The sequence below is a fragment of the Alexandromys fortis genome, unplaced genomic scaffold (assembly GCF_014885135.2).
Source record: "Alexandromys fortis isolate MF-2015 unplaced genomic scaffold, M_Fortis_MF-2015_v1.1 scaffold_4, whole genome shotgun sequence".
NCBI lineage: Eukaryota > Metazoa > Chordata > Mammalia > Rodentia > Cricetidae > Alexandromys > Alexandromys fortis.
Window position 1 is genome coordinate 24,899,071 of NW_026067944.1, and position 26,123 is coordinate 24,925,193.

At 45.4% G+C, this 26,123-nt stretch overlaps 1 protein-coding gene across 1 annotated transcript in view; it reads right to left on the bottom strand.

The window, feature by feature from the left end:
• Positions 1-2,923: 2,923 nt before the first annotated feature.
• Upk1b (uroplakin 1B) overlaps positions 2,924-26,123 on the bottom strand; it is a 29,529-nt gene continuing 6,329 nt past the window's right edge. Inside the window, exons 2-8 of the mRNA XM_050148960.1 lie at positions 22,073-22,160; positions 20,868-21,068; positions 18,538-18,612; positions 17,783-17,905; positions 14,004-14,183; positions 9,820-9,903; positions 2,924-5,996 (exon numbers count right to left, since the gene is read on the bottom strand). Coding sequence (XP_050004917.1) covers positions 5,946-5,996; positions 9,820-9,903; positions 14,004-14,183; positions 17,783-17,905; positions 18,538-18,612; positions 20,868-21,068; positions 22,073-22,141 — 783 coding nt within the window. The 5' untranslated portion in view covers positions 22,142-22,160 and the 3' untranslated portion in view covers positions 2,924-5,945. The remainder of the gene's footprint in view (positions 5,997-9,819; positions 9,904-14,003; positions 14,184-17,782; positions 17,906-18,537; positions 18,613-20,867; positions 21,069-22,072; positions 22,161-26,123) is intronic.

Consider the following 26,123-nt stretch of genomic DNA (forward strand, 5'->3'; position numbering starts at 1 on the left):
TCAGTTCAGCACTTCTGATTTTAAACATCTTAAGAACCAAACAGCGGACTGGAGATATCTCAGCAGTTAAGAGCATGTACTGCTCTTGCAGAGGACTTGAATTTGGCTCCCAGCACTCCCTTGAGGGGGGACTTACAACTGCCAGCTCCAGGGGACCCTATGCCTCTGGCCTCCACAGCCAACTGTAGCAAGCCACGCCTCAGTCTTAGTCTCGGGCCTCTCTGAATTCTTACGGTTTTTATTCTTCTGTGTTTCCTTCCCACAGTCAGAAGTGGAAACTGCAGGGCTTTGGGAGTGCTCCTGGCTGGTTAGTGCTAGGGACAGTCCCCCCCCCCCCCATCTGGAGTAATGTTGTGGGTGTGGTGCTGGCGTGGAAACCAGAGCAGTTTGAGAGAAAAGGTCCCAGCAGCCGAGCTTCTCGTAGGGGGCAGGGCAAAGGGGTCAGGGTAATGGAAGGAAGACAGATGAAGCCATTCTGTTTTTTCAGTCAGAAGAGTAGTAATTATTTCATTTGATTAGGTAGATAAGTGGGCAAGTAATTAACACAAATGTTAAGTGTTGTGTGGCTGTGTCCCGGGGCCTCTCAGTCAGTCATCATTACGTGACCCCATCGCCACTAGACTCAGTTGGTAAGTAGAAATAATACCTAATCCTGCCAGACAGGAAGAGGAATCAGGAGGGTTTGGAGTGAACACCAACAAAGGAGGAAGAAGAATTTGAAGGAACTTTTTTGTTTTTAATAAGCTTGGCAGGTTTGCTTAGGGCTAGTCTGGTTTATCAATAACTCTGCATAGGAAGTAAAAACTGCATTTTTTTCTTTGTTTAGCAAAATCAGACTCATGGTTTTCCTGTTTTCGTGCCAAACCTTACAAAGGGAGTTGTATTCTCGGGAGATTTGGTAGTGGGCCATGCTAGTGAGAAAGCTCCTCCCACTCCCTTCTTTCTGCAGAGGCACAGGGTCTCTGAAACTGGTTGGGGAGGGTAACAGGAAATAGTGGTGTGTCAGGGGATTTGAGACTCAGTTTCTTTCTTTCTTTCTTTTTTTTTTTTTTTTTGTTTTGTTTTGTTTTGGTAGATCAGGCTGGCCTCGAACTCACCGAGATCCACCTGCCTCTGCCTCCCTAGTGCTGGGATTAAAGGTGTGCACCCCCCACCCCTGGTGAGACTCAGTTTTTTTTTTTTTTTAAAGAATATAGTGAATGCCATATAGAAACTCCCTGACTTTTGTTGTTGGTCATAGGCAATCTGCATTAACAAAATGTTGGAAACTGTTGAAATACACCTCTGGCCCGTCTTCAGCTAGTTCTTTCAACCAGGGAAATGGACAGGTCAGCTCAATGACTTGTTCCAAAACGTCTTCAGGTGCGAGATAATCTTGTGGGACCCTCATGCCACCCCTGTGCCGTGTGACTCCTGCAGGGAGTCCAAGGCCCACCGCGGGCTGGAGCCCTGGACTACCTACTTGCTAATTGCTGTCATCTGCACCTCCCTGGCTGGCCAAAGGAGCCAGCTCCCAGTTCCTGCGTATGTATTCGGTCACCGTCCATGCCATAGCATCACACATTCTGGATGTTGAAGGTAGATATGCCAGCAACACCAAGGCTGCCAAGAACCATATGAGCGCTAGCTGTTTGGACGTTGACACTCCCCATGGCCATGAGTGGCCCTTGCAAGGTTTAAACTGTTGTTTTAAAAATTACTTGGGCTAGTGCTCATTTTTTATGGTGCTCACAGGTTGTAATGTTTTTATACAATTTCCTGGGATTAGAGGGCTAAGGGAAGGGGTGGAGACCCAGAACAGATGGGTAGTTGCTAGAGATCTCACAGTGGAGCAAAAGCTGGGTCAAGCCCAGACTCAAGTCATCGGACTATAAAACTACTATTCCACATTGTCTTCAGCAGGGCTTCTTTCTTTGGGGGGTAGCTTTCCTGAATCTATATTCTGTTGCAGCTCCTACTGAGATTTGGTATCTTCCGAACCCCCAAAATGACTTTCAAGCATTCACCTGCTCTCCTCCCCTAGGTATTTGGCTCTGAACCACCTCACACTTCCTCCCATACCCCGGGAGGAGAAGTTTCTTGGAGTGGACTCTTGAAGGAGATGAAAGTCATTTTCTGCCAGACTCATATTTTCCACTTTTCCCCAGGTCTGACAGTCCCTGCCCAGAGCCATCGATGTGTGCTATGAGATGGAAAATATTAGGAAAGTCTCAAGTTCTCGCTTGCCAAGAGAGTTTAAACTGTAGCACTTGTATCATTTGCAGTATAGGGAGCACTTAGGTCTTCTGAGAGAGTCAGACAGGTCTCCAAAATGCACTCACATGAGTGGCTCAGAGGTCTCCCCTTCAGGGAGCACACCCGAATAGACAAAGGGTCCGTTTACAATGGCTGAGAATGCTGATGAATCTTCAGCCTTGAGTGTGCATGTGTCTAAGTGTGTAGTTTGGGGGCTTAGAAAGTCAGTGAACGGTAGAACACAAGAGAATGCTTATCCTGTGTAAACTTTCTTTAAGAAAAGACTGTGTATGTATGTGCATGTGAGGGTGTTTAAATGTGTGTGTGTATGTGTGTGTGTACAAATGTGGGTGACAGCAGAGGCCAGAAGAGAGCGGCAGATCCCTTGGAACTGGAAGTACAGTCTGTTGTGAGGCCCTGATCTGAATGCTGAGTCTTCTGTGAGAGCGGCAAGCTCTCCGAGTCGCTGACCCATCTCTCCTCTGTCGTATTTTTGTTTGTTTTATTTTTTTATGGTACCATGCCTCACACATGCTGGGAAATGATGTACAACTGAACCGCACCCTTTGGTTTTTAAAATTTAACTCTCTAGTAACCATGTAGGTGTGTGTGTGTGTGTGTGTGTGTGTGTGTGTGTGTGCACGTGCGCACATGCGTGCAGTGCATGTACCCAGTTGTGCCAGGCATGGGGACCATGGGCTGGAGGAAGAGAGCATCTCCCGTGTTTTCACAATGCTCCCTGTCTCTAAGACAGTGGTTCTCAACCACTACAGGAGTCACAGATCAGATATCCTGCATATCATATCTTTACATTATGATTCATAACAGTAGTAAAATTACAGTTATGAGTTAGCAATGGAAAATTTTATGGTTGCGAATACCACGATCATGAGGGACTGTATTAAAGAGTTGCTACATTAGTAAGGTTAAAGACTACTGGTTAAGACCTTTCTGGCTCTCTTTGTTGGACATGACCACTTGATCCTTCAGATAAACATGCATGAATCCGGACTCAGCTGGTTATCTGGTGGTTGCTGTCTGTTCCCTAGGTTGTCTAGGAGTAGATAAGAAGCCGAGTGAGGCGAAACAGGAAAGAGAAGGGAGATTCCATGGAAAGCAATCCTTTACAGTAAGAAGTCAGGTTAGTGGCTAGTTTCTAACCCCACCCCCAACCACAACACTTCTTGTCAATCAGACAGGTAGGGGAGGGGTTAGATGGGACAGTAGTTTTTCAAGTTTGTAATGCTACCTATGAATAGCTGGAATGCATCTGTTCTGCTGTTCAGACAGAAGCAGATTCTTGATTCTGGTTCTAGGACTTTGAAATGTTAAATTTAATCAGGCTGCCACAGCTTAAGGATGAGGCCAACCGGAGACAGGGTGACTTTCCGGTATTGCACTCAATCAAACTTGCCCCAGAGTTAGCCTGACTGGTTTGGGTTTCAGTGATAATTGGTGGGCAAGCTAATAACTGAGAAAGGAAGGTTTCACAGAAATCGTGTCTGGGTGACTCTCAAGGACAACAGCCTTCCTCCTCCCCACCCTATTTCCAGTTCCAGGAGCTTGAAGAAGAGAAGGAAGCCAGGGGCACGAGGGAAAGAGGAAGGAATGGAAGTGGGATTCTAGGAAGAAATTGCTGGGTGACCTAAAGGGAGTGGTAGCAGTAGTCACAGATCAGGCTTGGGAATGGCAGAACGCTGCAGGGGGAGATGAAGCCTTGTCCCTCTCTATCACTGGTGGTGACTGGGCTCACCATCCTTCCTTGGTTTGTGAAGGAGCAAAGCCTGTTCCTGTGGGTAATGGAACTTCCTTACTGTGCTTTCGAGGCTAAGATCCAGTCACAAAGAGATGAGGGTTTTGTAACAGAAAGCATTTTGAAGCATAAATCTCTGGAAGGGAAGGCAGAAGTTAAGGTTGGGTGGGAACCACTCAGCCAATGGAGCTCAGTGGAAAATCTAGTTAATGGTGGAAAGCAACGGGCACCAGGAGGTAGGGATACAGCTAAGTGGGTCGAGTGCTCAACTAGCAGGCACAGAGTGATGCCTTCTTCAGAAGAGACAAAGCCAGGTGGAAGGTTGGAGGCAAGCTGTGCTGGGGATCAGAGAGCGGGCTTCTGCTACAAGGGAGTCCACTTCTCTTCTCTTGACTGCTCTTCCTCTCCAGTGTTCTGCCTAACCACAGGGATCTGGGGAGGCAGGACCTTCATGCCTAGGCTGACTGTTTCTAAGTGATGGGTGTGTTTTCTGCATAAGGAACACAGTTGAGCTGTTGGCATCACACATTGCTTCCTAGTGGAGCAATAACTTCAAAGGACAATATTGTAGACAAAAGTTTCTGTCCTGCTCAGTTCTGCAGCTGTTCAGTCCCAAATAAACTCACAGAAGCTTATATTAATTATAAACTATTTGGCCTGCTAGCTCAGGCTTATTATTAACTAGCTCTTATAACTTTAATTAACCCATACTTTTTGTCTATGTTTAGCCATATGGCTAAACATAAACATAGTGCAACATTCTCATCCTGTTTTTTCAGTCTGGCTGGTTGACTGCATTTCTCTGCCTTTCCTCTTCCCAGAATTCTCCTAGTATGGTCACCCTGCCTATACTTCCTGCCTGGCTACTGGCCAATCAGTATTTTATTAAACAAATAAATGACAAATATTTACAGTATACTGGAGCATTTTTTCCATAGCACAATGTTGCAAGAGGGAAAAGAAAAAGAAGAGAGAATTCTAGCCATTTCCTGTCCATGTGGACAGTGACAGTGCACAAGTCAGCAGGAACCCACAAGTGTGTGTCTCCCACTTCTTCCACTTTAACCCCCACAGTTGGGGCTCTTTTTTTGGAAACCCCTTTTTGTTAGACTCATGCATTACCAGTTGGAGTCAAAGAAAGTAAGTGTATTTTATGGGCTTCTTAATGGATAGATAAGCAAACAATGGTGAGTTGTCAGGACTTCCTTCAGGACCAAACTATTTTGACAGCGAACAAAAGTCCCTTTCAATCACCTGTTCTAGTAGCTGGCTTGGACTGCCACGTTCAAACCTTTGAGCTGATGTGAAGTGGGGAGTGTCAATGTCCCTAAAGATTACGTACTTCCAATTAACCGAGAATGAAACTGCTAAATGCTTGTCACTCGGCGGGGCAGAAGAGGAAGTCTAAAGGCTTATTAAATGAAAATCAAGGACTGTCCCGGAGGAAAAAAAGTATCCAAAGGTAGCAGGTGTGTCAGGAGAGCCACCAGTGTGGACAGACGTTATCGCCAAACCAGAACAGAGTTCTTCAATCTCCCCTCCTCCCCTTGCCCGGTCTACACAGTGACAAGCGCATCTTGCAAGGCCGAAGAAAATAGTAAGAAATATGGGCTCCCCGTTGCTCGGATTTGCTATTAAATACAGACAGAGCTTGCAGTGGCGGGGGGAGGCTCCTATGAATGTCATGGTGTCCCCACAGTAAACATAAACAGGGATGGAGCTGTCTCACGGTCCATAAATATGTTGTAGAGTGTTAGGCAAGGACGAGAAACATTTCTGTTGAGGATCACAGCAGCCCGAGAGCCTAAAGGGAGCCCATTCCACCGGAGCTGGCATTTGAGTGAGAGACGCATACGTCACTGTGGAGAGCACACAGAGAGCACATGACGAAATAGCAGGTTCCAGCACCACGTCCAGAGTCACCCGAGGAGGGAGGTGTGGCAGAGATACTGTGTGCTTAGAACTCAATTCTGCTCCAGTAGAACATGGTACCCAGGAGGACCCAAAACTAGAATTAAAATGGGAAAAAGGAAAACAAATGATTTAAGACAGGATCTTAATTAACATCAACCTTAATATAAAATGATGGCATTCCTTTTGTGCGGACTTAGGTGACACGGAGTCTCTAGCTGTAATTTAAGGGCCAGCTGCTGCTCTGTCCATCCCATATGAGAGAGCATTGCTTATAAGCGGCCACTCAGAGCCATTTCTCCATTCCCCACATGCCCGCCCACCACTTCCTGTGTAGTCTCTGAGTTCTTAAGTGCTCCCTTGGGAAAATCCTTCCTTCCTGTTATCAAAGCTAAATACTCCAGCGTTCACGTTTCATTAGCAACTATAGATCATCTTTTAAAGTTTTATTTATTTGTTTATTTTTTGAAATGGGGTCTCATGTAGGCTAGGCTAGCCCTGAACTTGCTATATAGCGTAGGATGACCTTGAACTTTTGACCCTTCTGCTTTTCCATTTCCAAGCATCCTTGGTTTATTTGTACTGGGATGGAAATCGGGGTTTGGGGCATGTTGGGAGGTGCTCCCCCAACAGAACTAGATCTCCAGCCATGTGGGTCACGTTCTCCTTCTCATCTTAAAGCCCTTCCTTCTAAAAGTCCTACCACTTTGAATGGCTGCCTCTGTAGAATACCGCAGAACCTAAGCCCTCTCACTCAGGGGTGAAGTTGGAATGTCCAGGCTGCTACCCCTCTGCCGTCTACTCCTTGGGTCCTAGCCAGGCCATTTTGCTTCCTTGAGCCCCAGTCTCTGTAAAATAAACTTCATCCCTTCTCTCTCTCTACCTCAGATCTAGAGCTGTGGGTGAGACAATGGAGTTATAACTGGGCCTGATGTTGATTATGACTTGTGTGCACCAGGCACATCGGCTTCCAAATGTCTCTGAAGGACTCGAAGCACAGCGAAGTAACAAACCCAAAGACACAGAGCCTGACCGGCCTTACAGCCATGCTTCTCAGCCTTCCTACTGCCCAGCCCTTTAGTACAGCCCCTCAGGCTGTGCTGATCCCCAGCCACGAAATTATTTTGTTGCTACTTCATGACTGTATTTTTCTCTGTTATGAATCATAATGTCAATATCTGATATGCAGAATATCTTATATGCGACCTACAAAGGAATCTCTACCCATAGGCTGAGAACTGGAAAGCCCTCTGTGAGCAGAAGTGACCTGGCTATGCCTAGGAGTTCTTCTCACGTGTGGTTCTTTGTCGGGCAGACCAACTGCTGTTGTTGAGGGGGTCTCATATGAAGACTAGTTGGCCTGATGTCTCATCCATAGCAGACCCTCAAAATCTCTAATTCTTATCCCCTGCTACTGATTTTCAGGAAATTGGCAGTATTTATAATTGAGAATTTGATACCTGTGTACAGTTAGTAACCCCATGACCCTTAGACGCCTTATTATGTCCTCTAGTTCCTGGTAGTACAGCACAAACAGACACTTCCCTGTTTTCATTTAAATTGATTCAATAAGCCGGGCCATGGTGGCGCATACCTTTAATCCCAGCACTCAGGAGGCAGAGGCAGGAGGATCTCTGTGAGTTCGAGACCAGCCTGGTCTACAAGAACTAGTTCCAGGACAGGCTCCAAAGCTACAGAGAAACCCTGTCTCGAAAACCCAAATGAAAAAAAAAATAGATTCAATAAATAACTGAGCCTTTACTCTGTTGTGCTAGGGACTGGGGGACAAAGGAGAGCAGCTTCTCTGCCTCGAGCAGCATCAACTATGTCATTGGTGCATTGTCTCACTGCAGAGACCGCCCTCTACAGTGACCATGGAGCACTTCCTGGAGGAACAGCTTTCTCTGTGTCCCTCATTATACACCCTCTCACTCAGCCCTTTCCAAAGCACAGTACACAAACACCCTTGAGGGGCCAGAGAGGCCAAGAATAATTAAGTAAAAGGGCTTCATTTGCCCTTTTGGCATCTTTCCATGGGCACTGGTGGTGCAAAAGCAGAATAAGGTCAGACTACCAAGCCTCAGGGAAAATCCAGGCATAGGCCTTGAATTGCATCAGCTCCCTTTGTATCCTGCAGTGTTATACACACAGGGGAAAGGAGGAAGCAGGAAGTTTATCTGGGACAGTCCTACACGGAGCTGCCAAAGCTATTGATCACACAGTACTTTGACCTTTAATTTACATATCTTTTTAATATTCTACATAATAAGAATGCTCCAAATCCCATGGCATATCTGAGATGTAGGTGTGCAGAAGGAGAGGATTTATGTGATGGGTTATGCACTGACTTAACTTTTTTTTTCCCTTGAAATATTAATCTTATTTGAAAAAAGTCAATAAAAGAAGCTACAGTTATTTAAGCTTGGATATTTGGGCAGATATTTTCTCCAAAGTTTACAGCATTAGTCTTTCTGCAAAGAAAACACTTGACAATGTATGATGCCAATCATGACTTTGAGTTGTCAAACAAACATCAGATCTCTGGAGAATTGCCCTGCTCCCGTGGGTTCGGTAGAATCCTATTTGAGATCTTTTCCAGTGTGGCAATATTAATGAATGTGATCTTCTAGTGTAACATAGAGAAATCAACCGACACCAGCAAGTGCTACGAAACACAGTGAAGCTGCATTTCCCCAAACAGCCCGTTCCTGACGTCATAGGCTTAGGTACAGATCGGAGATTATGCAAATAGTACAGAGAGTTCTTCATTAATCTAGTTTCAGATTCCATACTGCAATTTATCTCGAAGAAGCTCGTAGAGAAGGGCGCATAGTCTCAAAGCAATATTCAGGTTATTCGCCTCCAATAAGATTGCCAGGATATTCCTGTTCTTAACTGCACACTGTTATGAAGGACCTACTTCATTCCAGTCCTTCAGCGCTGGTGAATGTTAGCATAGACGGAATGGAAGAGCACCTGTGACAGGCTCGGCTTCTTTTAGGACCTCGACAGGATTGGAGGAAATTCACGAATTTTTCATTTTGCAAAAGTTATTATTTTTCTATAATTCCTAATTTAGGATTATGTTGTTATATGAACTTGCAATTGGCTTATTATCTTATTTTAAAACAAATTAATAACTATTTAATTTTTTTTCAGTCACTATACTTAGTGGAAGTAAATGTCAGTAGACACTGGTCCCAGAGAAAAATAGCTTTTTTTTTTTTTTTAATTCTTCACATATCTCAAGGTGTTCAATGGTAATCAAACTCTGCGATTCTATCCTGAATGCCATGGTTCTTGGCCGTGACAGAAATTTACAATCATCTAGAAAAAATTACCAGATCAAGACACAAACACAAGCAAAATAAAACAAAGTTCCCAGGCCTAGCCATAGCTTCCACTGAGGAGGCACAGAGGGGTGCACACCAGCTCCGCCTCGTCTAGGAGGTTTCACTGTGCAGTCAGGGCTGCGAGCCAGAGCTCTGACCACACTCTGACCTCACAGAGAGGCAGCAGGAAGTGATCAGGGTGTTGAAAGAGCTAGACAGCTGAGGTTGGGCCTCAGGAGCGGTCCAGAGAGGTGACAGAAGGGGCCTTGACGTCTAGTTGTGGTGAGTTACACAGAGTGGAGCACGGCTGGAGCTCACTAAGAAGCCTAGCTGAGTTCATCTGGGGCAGCCAGAGGAAGGGTTTACACAGTAGGCACATCCTATCCCTAGGAGGGAGGTTGACATCCCACACCTTAAGGGACCCCATTGTCCTTGGTCTGGTGCTCGAAGTCTCCCGACTACCTTAGCAGCAAGACTTGGCTTCCAGACTTTTTAGGTTAGTTGATATAACCAGGAATCATCTCAAGGTCTCTCATTATTGCCCCTTTCTGAAATATATATTTAAAAAAATGTGCTGAGGATACTCACAGTCCAGCAGAGGATGGCAAACCCAAACCAGGCAACTCCCCAGGCATGCCGGTCCAGTGGTCCAGAGATCAGGTCATAGCAGCCCTGGGAAGATGGCATGAGCTACGTTAATGTGGGGAGCCTAGAGCAGAGATAAGAACCGATGCTGTCAGATTAACAGCTGACAACGATCTGAGTAGCCATCTGGGGACTTTACCATAACCTTAGGGATCACAGGGATCATGCAGGAAATTATTCCAGGCAGATTCCATGCCCCAAAAGGTCCAGAGGCAAGTGTGCCAGATTTTTCTGCAAATTTCAGCAACTATTCTAGGTTGGCCATGAGGTTTAGGCCACAGCCAGCTGTAGTGATATTTCTTTTTTTCTTTTCTCTTTCTTTCCTTTCCTTTCTTTCTTTCTTTCTTTCTTTCTTTCTTTCTTTCTTTTTTTATTTATTTTTTAAATAAAGCTTGCCTGAAGAACAGAGAGTCAAACAGCCCCACTGGTCAGCCTTACATACCAGGCCATGGTGACACGCACCTTTAATCCCAGTAGCCACACTAGTTTGCCATAGAAACCGGTGGTAGTAATGCATGCTTTTAACACTAGCCCTAGGGAGGGATAGGGAGGGATGTAAGACAGGAGGAGACAGCTTTCACACACAGTCTCATTCTGAGATTCCAGGAGGCAGGATCGCCATTTCGGACCTAGGTCGAGGTAAGAGCCAGTGGCTGGCTGCTTTGCTTTTCTGACTTTCAGGTTGAACCCCAGTATCTATCTCTGGGTTTTTATGAATCATGTTCTACCCAGCAGCTACAACTGTGCACTTCATGTTCCGTGTTCCATGACTCAGCATCCCCCTTCCTTAAGCCACACGCATGCTGTTTTCTACCCTGATGCTTCAATAGTTCTCTCCTGACTTCACTACATTTCAGGATGCCCAATAAAACCTCCTGGAATTTTCCTTAATTTCTTACTCCAATATTTAACCTTAAGCAAATCCTTTAGGGTCTATTTAAAAGTATCACAAATGCAAGCACTCCTGAGTCTTTTCCCTTGTACTGCTCTGGCCCCTCCAGGGCCTCACTTGAGGGCTAAGTCCCCTCCAAGAAGAGCATGCATGGGCGTCCTCCTGTGGTACTGAGTCAGCTCATCAGAGGCCAGGGCCTAGCGCATCTGAGCCCACTCACTAGATCGAGGTTTACCCATCCCTTCTAGACATCTCACAACCGTTCTGGCCTTGTAAGGCTTGTCTTCTTGATGCCCTTCCAAGGTGCTAAGAATGCTCCAGGATTTGCATGGGCTGAGAAGTGTTCCCTTAACACTTCAGCTCCCCCTCTCCTCACAGAACTCAGGGCTCTGAGATGTCATCTCAACAAAGGCTTTCTGGACAGCCACAGAGAGAGCGGCTTTCTTCACCATGTTCCATTTACCGATACTGCTTTATGTCTGCTTCGGACACCCCACAGCCAGGAACCTGCGCGCTTGTGTACAGTGTGTTCCTTATTTGTTGTCTATAACAGATTGCAGCCGCCAAAAAGGCAGAGGGTTTATCGTGTTAATTGTTGCCTTCGAGAACCTAGAATGAGTGCCTAGTATCTAGCAGGTACCTAATAATAATTTACAGAACGAGAGTTTGTAATCCCAGCAGCATTCAGGAAGTTTAGGCAAGAGGATTATAAATTCAAGGTCAGCCTGAGCTACAGAATGCCGACCTATCTTAAATGAATGAATGAATGAATGAATGAATGAACAAAAGGACAAACAAGAAACAGACTTAATGAAAGGATATTAAGTAATGATCACAGTCTCCACTTAGAAAACACAGAACACTCTCACTCTCTTGAAAAGCTTGGGAGGTAATCATTAATCTAATATTATATATAAAAGCCAGTTTACACCAGGTCCTGGGACCTGAGTTGGGCACTTAGCTGGAGCAAGACAGAAAGGACTCTTGTCTTTGTGGAATTCACAGTCAAAATCCACAATTTTTCATCTCATTAGTGAGTTTTCAGGAGGCTAATTATTTTATTGGGACTGTACTCTCTTAGTATGTTTTAATATTCTTGAGGTAAAGTCATCAAGATTTGCATGTAGCATTTTCAAGGCTGAAGAAGCCTAAGTGTGTGTGTGTGTGTGTGTGTGTGTGTGTGTGCCTGTGTGTGTATGTATTTGACCTGCTTTGTGTAATTCTGGTTGATTTCCCTCATTATTATACTTAGGCTAACTTTCCTAATTCTGTTAGTGTTTATGGCTACAGCAACACCTTGGTGCATTGCAAATGTTGCAAAGCTTCAGGATGGTCATGAAAGGGGAGCCGTCTACTCCTTCACTCACTTCTGCACCCACCATACATTTCTTGAGTGTCTGCCTTGTGCCAAGCATTATGCCAAGTGCTGAAAATATAGAACTAAGCAATACAGCTCTTGAGGCAGCTCACAGAAATCTGTGGACAAGGTAAATGCAAAAACAACAGCAAATGATAGTAGATTTTGGGTGGATTGTTTCCGTGTATAGCAAAGGATTGTTGGAGCGGAATTAGCAGCACCTGTATGTCATAAAGTGGGGATATGTGGGAATCTGGGGGACCAAGATAGGGAGAGTCAGACCGATAGGTCTGCTTGTGGTCAGGGCGAAGAATGAGTGAGACGGAGGAAGTAGAGACAAAAGGGAAAAGGAATAGAGGAAGAAATGTCAGAGCCTGGGAACTTGGTTGAGGAGTGGGGCGAAGTGGCGATGGTTTAGCGTGTGGTTCAGCTGACTGGAGTGGAGACAGAGACACTGAAGGCAGACAAGGCCAAAGGAAGGTGTCAAGATGGGTCTGGAGGTCCCAAAACAGTCAAAAGAAAAAGAGTTAATTTGTGTTTCCCCTTCAGACTGGCCTCTTTAAGCTTGAGTAAGTGGTTTTCGTTGATTTCCATCGCTGGAGTGCTATGTATTATAGTGGGAAGACAAGGCTATGCTCTAACGGGAAGGTAGATGCCCCTTTGTCCCTTTCAGAGAGAGGACACTGCTTGTACGTGACTGTAATTCAGCAAAGGCTGGTTTGCATGAGCCACCTCTAACGTGGACATGCTGAAAACATTTTATGAGTGGTTTGGGTGATAGCTGTATTTTATGCTGATTTTAAGCAATAAATTTAATTTTTATTATAGCCCAAATATAAGTGGCTAATACAATGCTCTGAAGCCCAGTGAGGGTTGCTATGGACACCGCCACGAAGTCATCTGCATCACTCCCCTGTCCTTTGTGAATGGATGCATCCAGTCCAGGCACTTTGCCAGGCGGCTCTCACTCCAAACGTCTGGTTTGTGGCATTTACTTCTGTGCGGAAAAGCCTGATGCTTCTGAATTATTTGACAGATTGACCTACTTGCTGCGCTTCCTCACAGTGACCGCTGCCAAAGCAGGGCAGAGGGCTTCAGTGTGCTGTGTCAGCAGATGTTGGGTACAGGGTCTGAGAGCGCTCAACAAGACTTTGGGGGACTATTTCCAAGCCTTTACTGATTCGGCATCTGTGCTTTCAAGCTACATGGCTTGCAGTTGAAGTTACTAACTGTGTAAGCACTGGCAAGGTCCGATTGGCATCTCTAGCTCCATTCCTCCTGTGTAGACTACAGAGCACAGCCAGCACCAACTCTTGAGCACCCCAGTCACCTTAGTCTGTGTGTGGCACATGACACATCAGGCATTCAGGAAGATGTCGGTAAGGGTTTCGTGATTGTCGTCAGGTCACTTTTGCCAGCGCAGACGCACTTTGATAAGACTCATACGCATATAAAACATCTTCCGCCCAAATCACCAATCTAATCCCGCTGAACACCCCCCTTTCATCACCTCTGACGAGTTGCTGTTGTTTTGGAACTGAATAATATTCTTTTTGTATATCATTCTTTCTAATCTCCATTTTGCAAGCCTCTGTCTAATACAAACATTTCTCAAGAAACCTGGTTGCAAACATTACACAGGTTGTCTTTATTGACACCAAGTTGGTTTGTGCTACGGAAATCCTCATGTCGCAGTAATTTTAGTAAATTAAAAATTGCAACAATTCTAAATGAGCACTCACAGAGAAGAAAACATAATGCGAGGTATAGGGGAAGCAGGTAGACTTCCATGCGGACAGTACCCACTGCTGACTGTTATTCTCCTCACGAGGAGCAGAAGCACTTCCTGCCAGGTCTTCGGGAGGGGAGGGGACTCACCTGACGGTGGTAGTAACCGAGCACCCCGAGTTTGCAAGCATCCAGGTTGAGAGGCTGTTTAAGTGTGTTCAGGACACAGCACTGCCGGGGCCAAGGGTAGTCGGCATCGCTATTGTCCACCCGGAAGGCGGAGGTGTATTTCTGCCAGTCTGATGGGCCGTTTACACCACAGCAGTGATCCTGCCAGCCGAGGAGAGACACCACGTTATCTATGGCCCATACTAAAGCTGTCAGTGTCATAACCAAGGCTTTGTGGAGAAAGTACTAGAAGCATACCATATCTTACATTACTAAAATATCTCCAAACTGGAGCTCACGGTTGTCCTTGGTTTCCAAAAATGTTTTTGTGCTTATTAATTTAACAGTCATGAATGGGAATAACACTGTAGGTCTCTAAGGCAGTGGTTCCCAAACTGTGGGTCGCGACCCCTTGAAAGTGGACCAGCTCTTTCACAGGAGCTGCATATTAGATATCTTGCTTAGCAGTAGCAAAATTACAGTTATAATAGAGCAATAAAATCATCTTCTGGTTTGGAGTCACCACTACATGAGGAACTGTAAAAATGAGCTGCAGCCTTAGGAAGGTTGAGAACCACTGCTCTAAGGCTTGTTCCATTTGACTATAGATTAGAAATGAATATAGGACCTACCTTATAGAATTTTTGTGAGGATCAAGTGTGTTAATATAATTAATGTACTTGGTATAGCACCTAGGTCATAGTAAACTCTTACTAGGCATTTATTATTATTAATACTTAAAGCAAGATACATTAACATGAGAGTATTATCATTTAAAAATCATAAAATGAGAAGTTTTAGTAGTAAACAAATTATTAGCAATTATTCTTGTTTTCCTTTTCTGTGTTTGTAATATTTTCCTAGAGCAATTATGCATTAGTTTTATCTATCATCTATCTATCTATCTATCTATCTATCTATCTATCTATCTATCTATCTACCTACCTACCTATCTATCTATCATCTATCTATCTATCTATCTATCATTTATTTATTTATTTCAGTTTTTTCCAGTTTTTTTTTGTTTGTTTGTTTTGAGACAGGGTTTCTCTCTGTAGCCTTGACTGTCCTGGAACTCACTTTGTAGACCAGGCTGGCCTCGAACTCACAGAAATCTGCCTACTTCTGCATCCTGAATGTTGTGATTAAAGGCATGCGCCACCACCTCATTTTATAAGAGGGAAAGTAAACTGAAAAACCATTTCTGACCTGGTGGCACACATCTGTCCCTCTACATAGGAGAAGGGGCCGATGGACACCTCTGATGCCCTGAGAACTCTGCACACACTGAAGAGAGGCTGTGGAGTCCACATCGCCTCCTTTCCTTATCATTAATTCTGCTAAAATGTTTCAGTGAGGAAGGAAAAATTACAGGCCTCCCCAAAGTTTTAGAATAAATACAGCCAAGCAAATCTAAGGGCAAAGATCATCTCGAAATAATGTGCACTTAGATATAGGAAATAGCTAACCAGAAAAAGGTCATTCTGTGGTGTGTGTGTGTGTGTGTTGTGGTGTGTGTGTATGTGTTGTGGTGCGTGTGTGTGGTGTGTGTTGTGGTGTGTATGTATGTGTGATGTGTGTGTGTTGTGGTGTGTGTATGTTGTGGGGTGTGTGTGTTGTGGTGTATGTGTGTAGTGTTGTGGTGTGTTTGTTGTGGGATGTGTGTGTTGTGGTGTGTTTGTTGTGGGGTGTGTGTGTTGTGGTATGTATGCATTCTAGGGGAATTGAGTTATGTTTGAACGGGTTTATTTTAGGTGAGGATCTAAGTATAGATAGAAAGAGTTAAGGCTCTGGAACTGAGCTTTGATCCACTTTAACCCTGAGCTGGGAAAGGGGTGAAAGTCCAACAAAGGAGACTCGGAAGGGGTCTTGAAGGTGACTAATGTAAAAGTAAGGAACTGGTAACTGTCATAGAGTCGTGTGAGCGGAGCGCCGGGGCTAAAAGCCGCTGGAAAGGGGGACAATGAGAGCGTCCGGTCTGCGGCGCTCTTCTGAGATTTGCCATGAAATCCAACAGTAGTGGAGCAGAATAATGGGCGAGCAGTGGGCAAGAGTGTTCTCGAAGGCTGATGTTAGAGAGAAGCTGGTGAGTCAGAGCCGAGTAGGCTGCAGAAAAGGAGAGGAACCCGGAATGGAGTCCTCGGTCACTGTGGCAGTCCGTCTGTCACTAGTGAAGAGGCTTAGCTGAAGATCAAAGTGGACAGGCGAACTGGCTGGTAGAGAGGTACCCAGATGCCATCTGCTTGCATCTATATTCTTAAGGCATGGGGTGCAGTCATTACTGAGGCTGAGCGTGAGAGGAATTTGGCAGAGGCGTGAAAAGGGAAATCTATGTAATGGTGATAAAGCCGGTTAAAAAAAAAAAAACAGGAGACAGAGAATGCTCATTTGAGCTTTACAGCCATACATTCAAACCAGCACAACCGGGGGCTTTCCTCCTGGGTTGGGGGTTGGACAGAAACTGTATTTGCTTCCCTAGGGACTGGGTAGGAAAGATTGATGAAAACAGACTCACAGCAGAGTGAAGGAGATAAGAGAGAGCGATGGCAAGAAGAGAGAGCATGGAAGGGTGATTAGACAAATCAACGAAGTCTAATGGAATAAAATGACGAAGTGAGGATAGTAGAGCAAATGGAAGAAATTATAGAAGGTTGTCAGAAAGTGGGTGCCCAGTCATTGTGGGGACATGCTGGCTGGTGGCACAGTAATTGGGATGACATGTTGGCTGTGGCCATGGAAGACGATGGCTGAGAAGGGGGGTGGGGATCTGTGGGATGCAGGAAGACAAGGCATGGAGACGGCAGATGCTGTCGAAGTCCCCATCTGGTTTCTGAAACCTCGTCCAAGGCAGGATGCTGATAGTATGGGGGAAGAGGGTGCAGTTGGTGACACTGAAGGTGTTTGTCAAATAACTACAATAAAGAGACCACAGGCCGCTGGCATGAACCTCAAATTTTTGAACAAGGAGGGAATCAAGAATATAGAAGCCAGGCAGAGGAGGAGGAAACCTATCCACTTTCTAAGTCTTAGGGCACATGAAGGTAAGAGCCCAGGCAGGGGACACTAGGCGGCAACCTGGTTTCTAGTGAAGCAGATGTGTCAAGAGAGCTTCGAAAGTAGACCAGATAAAAAGGTTGGTTATGTGTGTGAGTGGCTGTATGTATGTGAGAATGTGTGTGTGTGAGAGAGAGTTGTGTGTGCGTGTGTATATGCGTGTGTCGGGACCAATGAAGAGTTGGCTCACATTTATAGGTTACACACAAAAGACAAAATGGGACAATATTCTCGAAGACTTGGGGTTCTGATGGTATTTGGAATAAGTTTGGATATATGGAATGGTGGCCACTTAAAGATGGGTGATTAATATCTCCTGGTACTTAGCAGAGTTTTTCATAGGCGATATAAAAAGATGAGATGGGCATATCACTATTTGAGTTTGCTTTAGGGGTGAGAAGACCCCTTCTCTGTTAACTTAAGGAAGACTTAACACTGTAAAAGGCAGAGCCTATTATTAATCTAAAGATTTTAACATACACTCTATAGAGGCAGGCTAATCAGCAGTATAGCTTGACATAAAGAGTGGGTCCAGAGGCCTCACTGAGTCACGTGTTTGACATTCCCCCTTCCTCACCAGTACACAAGAGGCCTTGCTGGCCAGGCTAGGGAGGGAAGGCCCTGGAGGCACTGACCCACTCCCACCCACCTTCACGTTCTTTCTGGTTCAGATGTGCAGCAGATCACCACAGAGCCACACAGCCTACCTGGAGCATGAGCCTGTCCCAGGTCTTGGTCACGCCGTCGTTTTTCCATTTGTCATCATTGGTTGGGGGGCTGTTGTTCTGATACCTCACCAGCATCTGCTTCAGGAAGAGGTTGGGTGTGAACTGCAGGGGCAGGGATGACACAAGAGAGAGCGTCAGCACGCCTGCTCCCGTGAAAGGCAACGTCTTCTGCAGGGCTGGAGGGACGCTAAACTCGGACACAGGCACATTTGGCTGGGGCTGCTTTGGGTCTTTATAGAAGAAGGAATCACCGTATGGCTGTATGTAGACAGGTGTTTTAAGATGGTATAGATTAGAGGATTTGTGAGAAATGGAACACGAAGGATTCTGAATTCTCCCCCAAGGCAGAACATACAGGAAGGCCATGGCATGGCCGAGTGACGGATGACCAATGCTGGGATCACAGGCTGGGCACTGGGAGCCAAGCTTCCTGGGGGCAGAAATCTTGCTGTCACTTGTCACTTGTGCATCTTTAGATAACTGTCTTTGCGCTCTCTCTCTCTCTCTCTCTCTCTCTCTCTCTCTCTCTCTCTCTCTCTCTCTCAACCTCCCCTCTCTTTTAACTTAGAAATGACAATCAATACTCCCATTCTAGGGCTCTGAGTATTAAACTCATTAGTATTAGCATGTGCGTATTAGGACGACCAGCACACAGCCAGGGCTTAAAGCATGTCAGTTGCTATAGGGTCAGTGCTAATGTCATTTCTGTTCTGTGCTTTGGGGACCATACTCACAAAGTCTCGCTGTGTCGCTGCTGTGATACAAGATGCCACTTCGAAACCATACACTATGAACATCATAATGAAGTACTGGGAAGGAGCCAGACGAGAACAGAGAGTTAGAATGGGAATCTCACCACGTGACTGCATATTCATCTAAATCTAATATCCAAGCATGACGCCAACGCTCTTGGACCAGCTGCTTGGAAAGGGGCTAGTGGTAGGTCCTTGGCAGGTGGGTCTTCTCAGTTCTCTGCTTCTCTCTAGAGAAATGACCATTCAGAGCTTTCCCATCCGGCATCATGAATTTCTATTTTAACATGGGGAGTTAATATAAGCAGCGAAGGGATGGGTGGGTGTTTCAGAGTCTTCGTGTACACACAAATGCCCAGCGTTGTGAATCCCTTCTTAGCGGGAGTCATTTTCTTCACGGACTACAGACGCCGGGAAAAGATGACAGAACACATTCAATGCCTTGTGTCTTTCCCACCCAGGCTCCTCGGTAACGCGCAGGCAGCCTTCCAGCGTGGAGACTCATGGGTGAGCTCCTGTCACAAACCCACGTCCTAGTGAAGGCAGAGCAGAGCTCTCTGGGGGCTGCTTACGCTGTGCTAAAGAGTGCAGGCCACAAGGCACTGTGGGAAAGAAAACAGCTCTGCGCAGCCCCGCCGCCAGGGTCTGGCTGGGGAAGACCTGAACTGCAGACGCTTTACAATGTGTATTGAGAACTTTATCTCTGCCTCGCACACTATTATATATGCGTGTTTGCCCTTATGGGAGCCAGTGGCGGAAGACAGGGGACATTGTCTTCCCTTTTGGGGGGTGTTTGTGGGTTCAAAGGTCAGGACTGTTTGTTGCTTTTACTATCTGGCTCTAAAACAAAATAAAACAGAACAAATACAACCACCCCACTGAAAAAATTAGTAAAGGGCCTTCTGGGACACCAGAGGACCCCCCCCCCATAACCCTCTTCATATTGGCTGTTGTCTTGCTTCTGCCAAGAGCTTTGGTGGCTTACAGAACCTCAGGACCCTCTACAATTAGTCCAGAAAGGAGGCATTGATACACGCATTTCCCCTTCAGCTTCACAGAGAGGGGTCCGTTCCTTGCCCCCACCACCCAGCTCAGTTCTCTTGCACATATGACTGGCCAAGAAGGAGCCCAGGGTGCCGTGGAAATTGTCTTCAAGAAGATCTCCCTCTTCTCTCTGGAGCTCCATGCCTCCTCCCGCTCTCTCAGAGTGGGTAGTTTGCCCTGGAACTAACAGACCCAGAGGAAACAGAGAAGGGAAATATTCTGCACTTCCAGGCACTAGGGCGATCATTACCATAGAGGAGTGAGCCAAGCAGCTCCCTAAATGGTTGAGCTTCTTCTATAGAAGTGGAACTCAGGGGAGGAGATTGACTTCAGGGCTAGGGAGGGGTTGTGTGGGTGAGTGTGTATGTACATGTGATCACGGTGGCATAAACTGATGTCTTGGGGCACAGGAACGGAAGGCAGAGGTCTAGGCTCACGTAAGAGTTTCTTCCCCACTGGTTAACGTTCATTTCCATTTGCAAAGGCAGAGCGTGATCTAGTCAGAGGAGTGTGAAGGGGTCGCTCATAACGGTGCCGTTCAGGGTCCTCTGGGGTCCCTGTACTGCAGAGTCAGTGACAGTGTGGGCTGTGCAGGCCATCACACCGAAACCATCTGCCCTGAACTCAAAAGTCTCCAGAGAGGTTCTTGTCCGCTTTGAAAAATTCACGCCTACTTCGTGGTTTGTATCTCAACACACCTCTATCTGACCGATAGTAAAACAACACTTAAAATGAGCTACCGTCAGGGGGAAAACAAAATCTAACAAAGAAGCCCCCACGCCCGGGATTTTTCTCCTGTTTGTGTCCTTCCTGGCTGTGAATGTTGTGCAGACGGTAGCTGGAGAAGAGCGAGTCTGTGCACAGTCAGCTGGATCACCCACAGCTGCTGTCTCCGTTTGCAGTGCTTTTTACTAGAATCCGAACTTGCAGTTATGGAGGACATCTTTGCCTCCTGCACGGAAGATCTTGCAGCAGGGAATCTCCATGTTTTTGGTTTTTTTTTTTTTTTCATTTAGTGAAAACCAAAGCTCTGTGCTCAGCGGAGAAGAAACAGTTCATCGAGGGCTTTGGGCTTACTGTGCCATCAAGGATCACCTTGAATTTCGGATCATCCTGCATCTGCCTACAGAATGCTAGGATTGTAGCTGTGCAGTGCCGCACCCAAATAATACGGTGCTAAGGTTTGAACCCAAGACTTTATGTGTGATAGGCAGGCATTCAACCAACTGAGCTACACCTCCAGCTCGCAGAGTGCTGTGAGGTCTTACCGCCAAGAGCATTTTCCTGTTGGACTTCATAATTCCTACAATGGCGAGAACAGACAGGCAGAAGAGGCAGATGCCCACAAACATGCCAATCCAAGCTGCCCCGTAGATGTCATCGTTGTTGGTGGCTTCAAGCAGCGGGTAGAGACTGTGTTGGTCAGATACAAAGAAGATGCATTCTGCAGTTAGGGCGATGCCACACATCTGGAAACAAGTCATGAGAGGATCTGTCAGGTGACCGAGAGCAGGGCACTGGGAAGGGGATCGGGCAGGGTACGTCCTAGAGCCAAGTCCCTTCCTTTACAGGGGCTTTATGCAATGGATTCCTCATTGCCAGGAGACCCAACAGCTATTTGTACCTTGCTTCCTTTTCATATGCCCTCCGTCTTTGATGCTTTCTTCCACATTTCACTCTGTCTGCTTATGATTTGGGAAGAGGTTTAGGTAGTCTCAGACCATCCATGAAGCCCCTGTGATATGACAGTGTCTTCCTGTATGAAAGTTATTTCCCTATCCTGTCCCAGTGCAATTCTTCCTTGCTTTCAATACTTGAAATGTCCTGGCCTTTGCCACAGTGGTTCTGGAAGCTTAGCAACTTTTTCCCTAGTGCTCATATTCTATGGTTGACAAATTAAGGTCCTGAGTGATGGCGGCTCATCCGCAGCTATACACAGGGAAGTAGAGACAGAACAGAGTCAAGGATTAGCTCTCTCGACTCCTTGATTAGTGTTCTTCCCTACTCCTCGTGTCCACGCTGTTTGGGTTTTGAGCACTATTACACTCTATACAGAAAAACATCTGTCCCAGCATCTTCAAAAGCACAGTCTCCAAGTCAGGCCAAGGTGAAACTGGACAGAAGCATAAAAAGATGCTTCGCAGGTGTGTTTAGCAGGTGTGCCTAGCAGGTGTGCTTAGCAGGTGTGTTTGGATACTGGCCATGGTGAACATGACTCAGTATTCATTATGTCTTAGAACTGGAAAGGAAATAGCTATTTTAAACCCGGTCGTGGTGTTCTGTCATAATAGGTCAGTTATATACAGCTACCGTAAGATTCTAGCTAGTGTGTTTCCCTCCACATTTCTTAAGATGAAGGCACTATGAAGGGAGAGGCAATCACACCATTTTCTTAAACTTTCACTTTTAAGTTATCTAAAAACCATGCATACAAGAAGAACACTTTTTTTTTTGAAAAACATTCATGACTTACACTGACAATCACGTGTCCAAAGATCAGCAGACCCTGGAAGCAACGGACAGTAGAATCATCCTTGGCCATCTTCAGGATTTCCCACAGGCTGGAGACACAGTTAAAAATGTTAGAATTTGGCCGGAGCAGGTAGCAAATACTGCTTTAATTTCTACACTGTCATCAAATCATGACATCACCTGTTTCCTTTTCGTTATCCAAATCAAGGTCATGAGAGCGTTTAGTAACGGTGGAAATCTGATATCCTAGGTCAGCAATCACACGAGGTTTATGAAGATAAAAAATGCTCTCTCTCTATCTATCTATCCTATCTATCTATCTATCTATCTATCTATCTATCTATCTATCTATCTATCTATATCTCAGAGTCTGACCAGTGCCTTTCAGGTGTGAATGGCACCAGAGTCTCATTCTGAGAGGGGTAATGAGAGTCTTCAAGGTCACCAGGGCACAAAGAGAAGACCTGTCTTGGTGATGACACACACTGAGAGTCCCTGGTATTGGCTCTGCCATCCTTGGACAAGGCCAAATTCAACCACAAGTAAACAAAGAGAGTTGGCTGAGGTCCCTACGGCCTGTGGGTTGATGTTAAATATTTTCTTATCCTAAAAAAACACAGGTTGTACATAATGAAGCTTCCTGTAATGCAAGAGACGTTCAGGGAAGAGGAACGTTTAGCTCCATTGGGCACTCCTCTAGCGACTTCTCCTGCCTATCAGAGTCCCAGAACCCAGCTAGATGTGAGCGAGGAGGAGGTTCTTCTGCACACCAGGAAATCAAAGCCTAACCAACTGGTAAAGTGGTACCTCCGAGGCCACACAGGCCAGCGATGGCAGAGTCGGTGGCATCTTTGGTCTATGTGACTCAGAGGCCCACACTCTTCCCTGCTGCTTGCACTAGCTCCTAGAAACTATTTATACTATTTATGCCAGATGGAGCTAAACATGGAGCTCATGTCTCCTTGAGGATTCTCTGAAAGGAACGCAAGGTTAAGTGTTCGGGTCAATCATTTTGGCTTCTGCACTTGAGATGCTTTGAGAAAAGCTGTTCGCATGCCTCAACACTTTAACCAATTGACACTCCAAATCTAAAGGTATTAAATGATACAGTTTGCATGTTGGGGCATGTAAAGATGCATGAACAAGGTTCTTACATTCTAAGGTTTTGTTCTGGGAGAGAAACTAAGTTCTCAAGTAGTTATAATATGTAAATGGATGAATAAATACATGAGTGGGGTCTGGGCGTGAAAGACTCCAACCTAGCTGATTACAGAGCCAGCATTTGGATCAGGAGAGGAGAGAGAAGCAGGATGTATAGGAGGAGAGTGAGACGGGCTGTAGACATTCCAAGGATAGGGAAAGTCAGGGAGTAGATTCAGAAGAGCAAAGTGAGGACCAGAGAGCAAGCTTGCCAGTTTGGCTGAACTCCCCGTTTGTTGTGAACAGGATCTGTGGGGAGGCGCATCTCGCTTTTGTTGCTTTGTGTCTCCCCTCCCTGCCTTTCTTTTTAGAATCATGTGTTTTTGTGTGTCTGCATGACACACACGTATGTGGATGCCTGTGTATACCAGAGGCTTCGGATCCCCTGGAGCTGGAGTTACAGGCTGTTGTGAGTCACCTGATATGGGTGCCGGGAACAATTTGTGCTCTTAACTGCTGGACCATCTCCTTTAGCACAAGTCTTTTATTTGACTCTGGCCTTGGTAAATCTTGCACTATAGGCATGTATTAATAGCCTAAGTAATTTAAACATCCCTAGTTCGTTTGTTCGTTCGTTCGTTCCTTCCTTCCTTTCTTTCTTCCTTCCTTTCTTTCCCTTGAGGGCTGTGAAAATTGAAAATTTAAGGAGTTAAAAATTTATGAATGTTTTTAGCTCCGGGTTTGGCATACACACTCAATCATTGTTCGTCAAAGAAACAGAAGAATCTGGGCCCTTGTTACACCATCTTCTGACCCCACCCAACCTCTGGAGTTTCTTTTTAGAAAGGCTATCTGTTCAGGGAGGGGAGCAGAGAAAAGTGTAGAGCTCAATAAAAAAATCAATAAAAAAGAAATGCCTTCTATTTATTTGGAGTAATTGTTCCACATCGTAAGGGTAAAGCCTTGCAGTGTCTAGAGGGCTCCACCAGGAAGAATCTAACTGGTACAGCCGGATTAGCTACATTGTAAAACTCATTATTGGCATGCACGGATATTAACCCTGACCAGTTAGGCTGCTCTCTAAACTAGACACACAAATAAATGGACTTTGAAAGATAGAAATTCAAATAGAAACAGAGAGTAAAAGGACAAATATCTGGAGAGGCCAAGTCCAATATCGTCCCTGCCCGGCAGGGTACCCGAGTCGGTTAAATCACCTTTTTTGCTCTGTTTGGTTATAAAGAAAGCCGTGCTACTCTTGAAATGACCCCACTCTATTCTGTGTTAGGCACCTTTGATTCATCTTCTCAACAGATCTAAATGGATATTTTTGCCAAATAAATAAATAAATAAATAAAAATCTGTGCTTGTTTCTTATTGCTATAGTAACAAATTTCCTCAACCTTACAAATGTAATTTCTGGCACTCTGGGGTCAGAAGTCTGAAATGAGAGTCACTGGATTAAAATCTGTGTTGATTGGGCTGCACTCCTTTTAAAAATTTTAATGTTTTCCATTTTGAGAATTTCATGCATGAGTATTGCCCTTATAATCATTCACACTTCCCTCTCCCCTCCAAGTGCTCCTGTGCCTACTTCTCCCTCCCAAATTTATGACTCCTATAGTTATTAATGTTATACACACACAAACACACATGCACACATACGCACCCCTCCTGAATCCATTTAGTGTTACTCCTATGAACATGACCGCTTGGGATTGGATGACCTATCTGGGGGCTGGCCCACAGAGAAAATGGGTTCTCTCAACAGCCATTGACTGCATATAGCTCTTCATCCAGGGGTGGGGCTTTGTAAGATTTCCCCCATCCGCATTGGTGTTGTTATGTTGAGCATCCCTATTAAAGAGATTTCATGGGATACACACTCCTTAAGGATCCAGGCAGAGAACCTGCTTTCTTCCATCTTTGCAATGAATAAATTTGGAGAGACTCATTTCTTCAAGACCTTGCTGCCAGAAAGCCCAGGACCCAGAGTCAAATCCAGGTCATCCTGACTCTTAAGTTATTTAACACCAGAGTTTAGCAATCCTAGCACAATGCTAATGCTTTAGGTAGAAAAAGAAATGCCTGTCTAGCTTCCCTGACAACTTGGGGACAAAGAGAACACAAAAAGTCTGTCTTTGCAAAGAACACCAGACTTCTCCACGCACCCTTCACTAGTTTCTTGGCGTAGCCTTTTCACAGGGCATTAACACTAACATTTTCCCACTGTTGTCCAGGAAACTGCATAGATGTTTTCCAAAACCAAAGCTTTCTCTTCTACTCCCTTCTACTTTCTGGAAATAAAGGGTTGCAGTGTGAGGTCTTGGAGACCAGTGTTTGATAACACTTCCTCAGCCACTTGCGTGTTGTTTTATGGATATAGGGTCTTTCGCAATAGTCCAGCCTGGCCTCAAACATGGGATCTTCCCAACTCAGCTTCCCAAGTGTACCATGATGCCTGGCTTTGTCTCTCCGTTAGATTAAATACATGTCTGTGACACCCTACAGACAGGCATAAATGTCAAGAGGAAGCCAAATGCGGGCTTCCTGTCGTTCATTGTGGTGTCCGGTAGTTGCGGTCTAAAAGTGAGCATGCTAGACTTGGCAGCAGTCAAGTCTTCCTGTCAAGAGTTACTCTGAGCAGTGACCGACCTTGTTAGTATCTATTTTCTCATTTATAAAATGGCTAGAATACAACTTGCCTCACAGAACTGTTGCAATCATCAAATACTAAGATGGTTTACAAACAAGACAGTGTCCATGATGACCAGGGGATATTTGGAAAGGAGAGGGTCTTGGGTTAATGTTATATTTAATACCCTAATGACCCGTGGAACATAGGAAGGAGGTACTAACGATGACTGGTTGGTCCTACAGTTAAGGGCTCCCAGGTCCAGGAGAAATAGCCA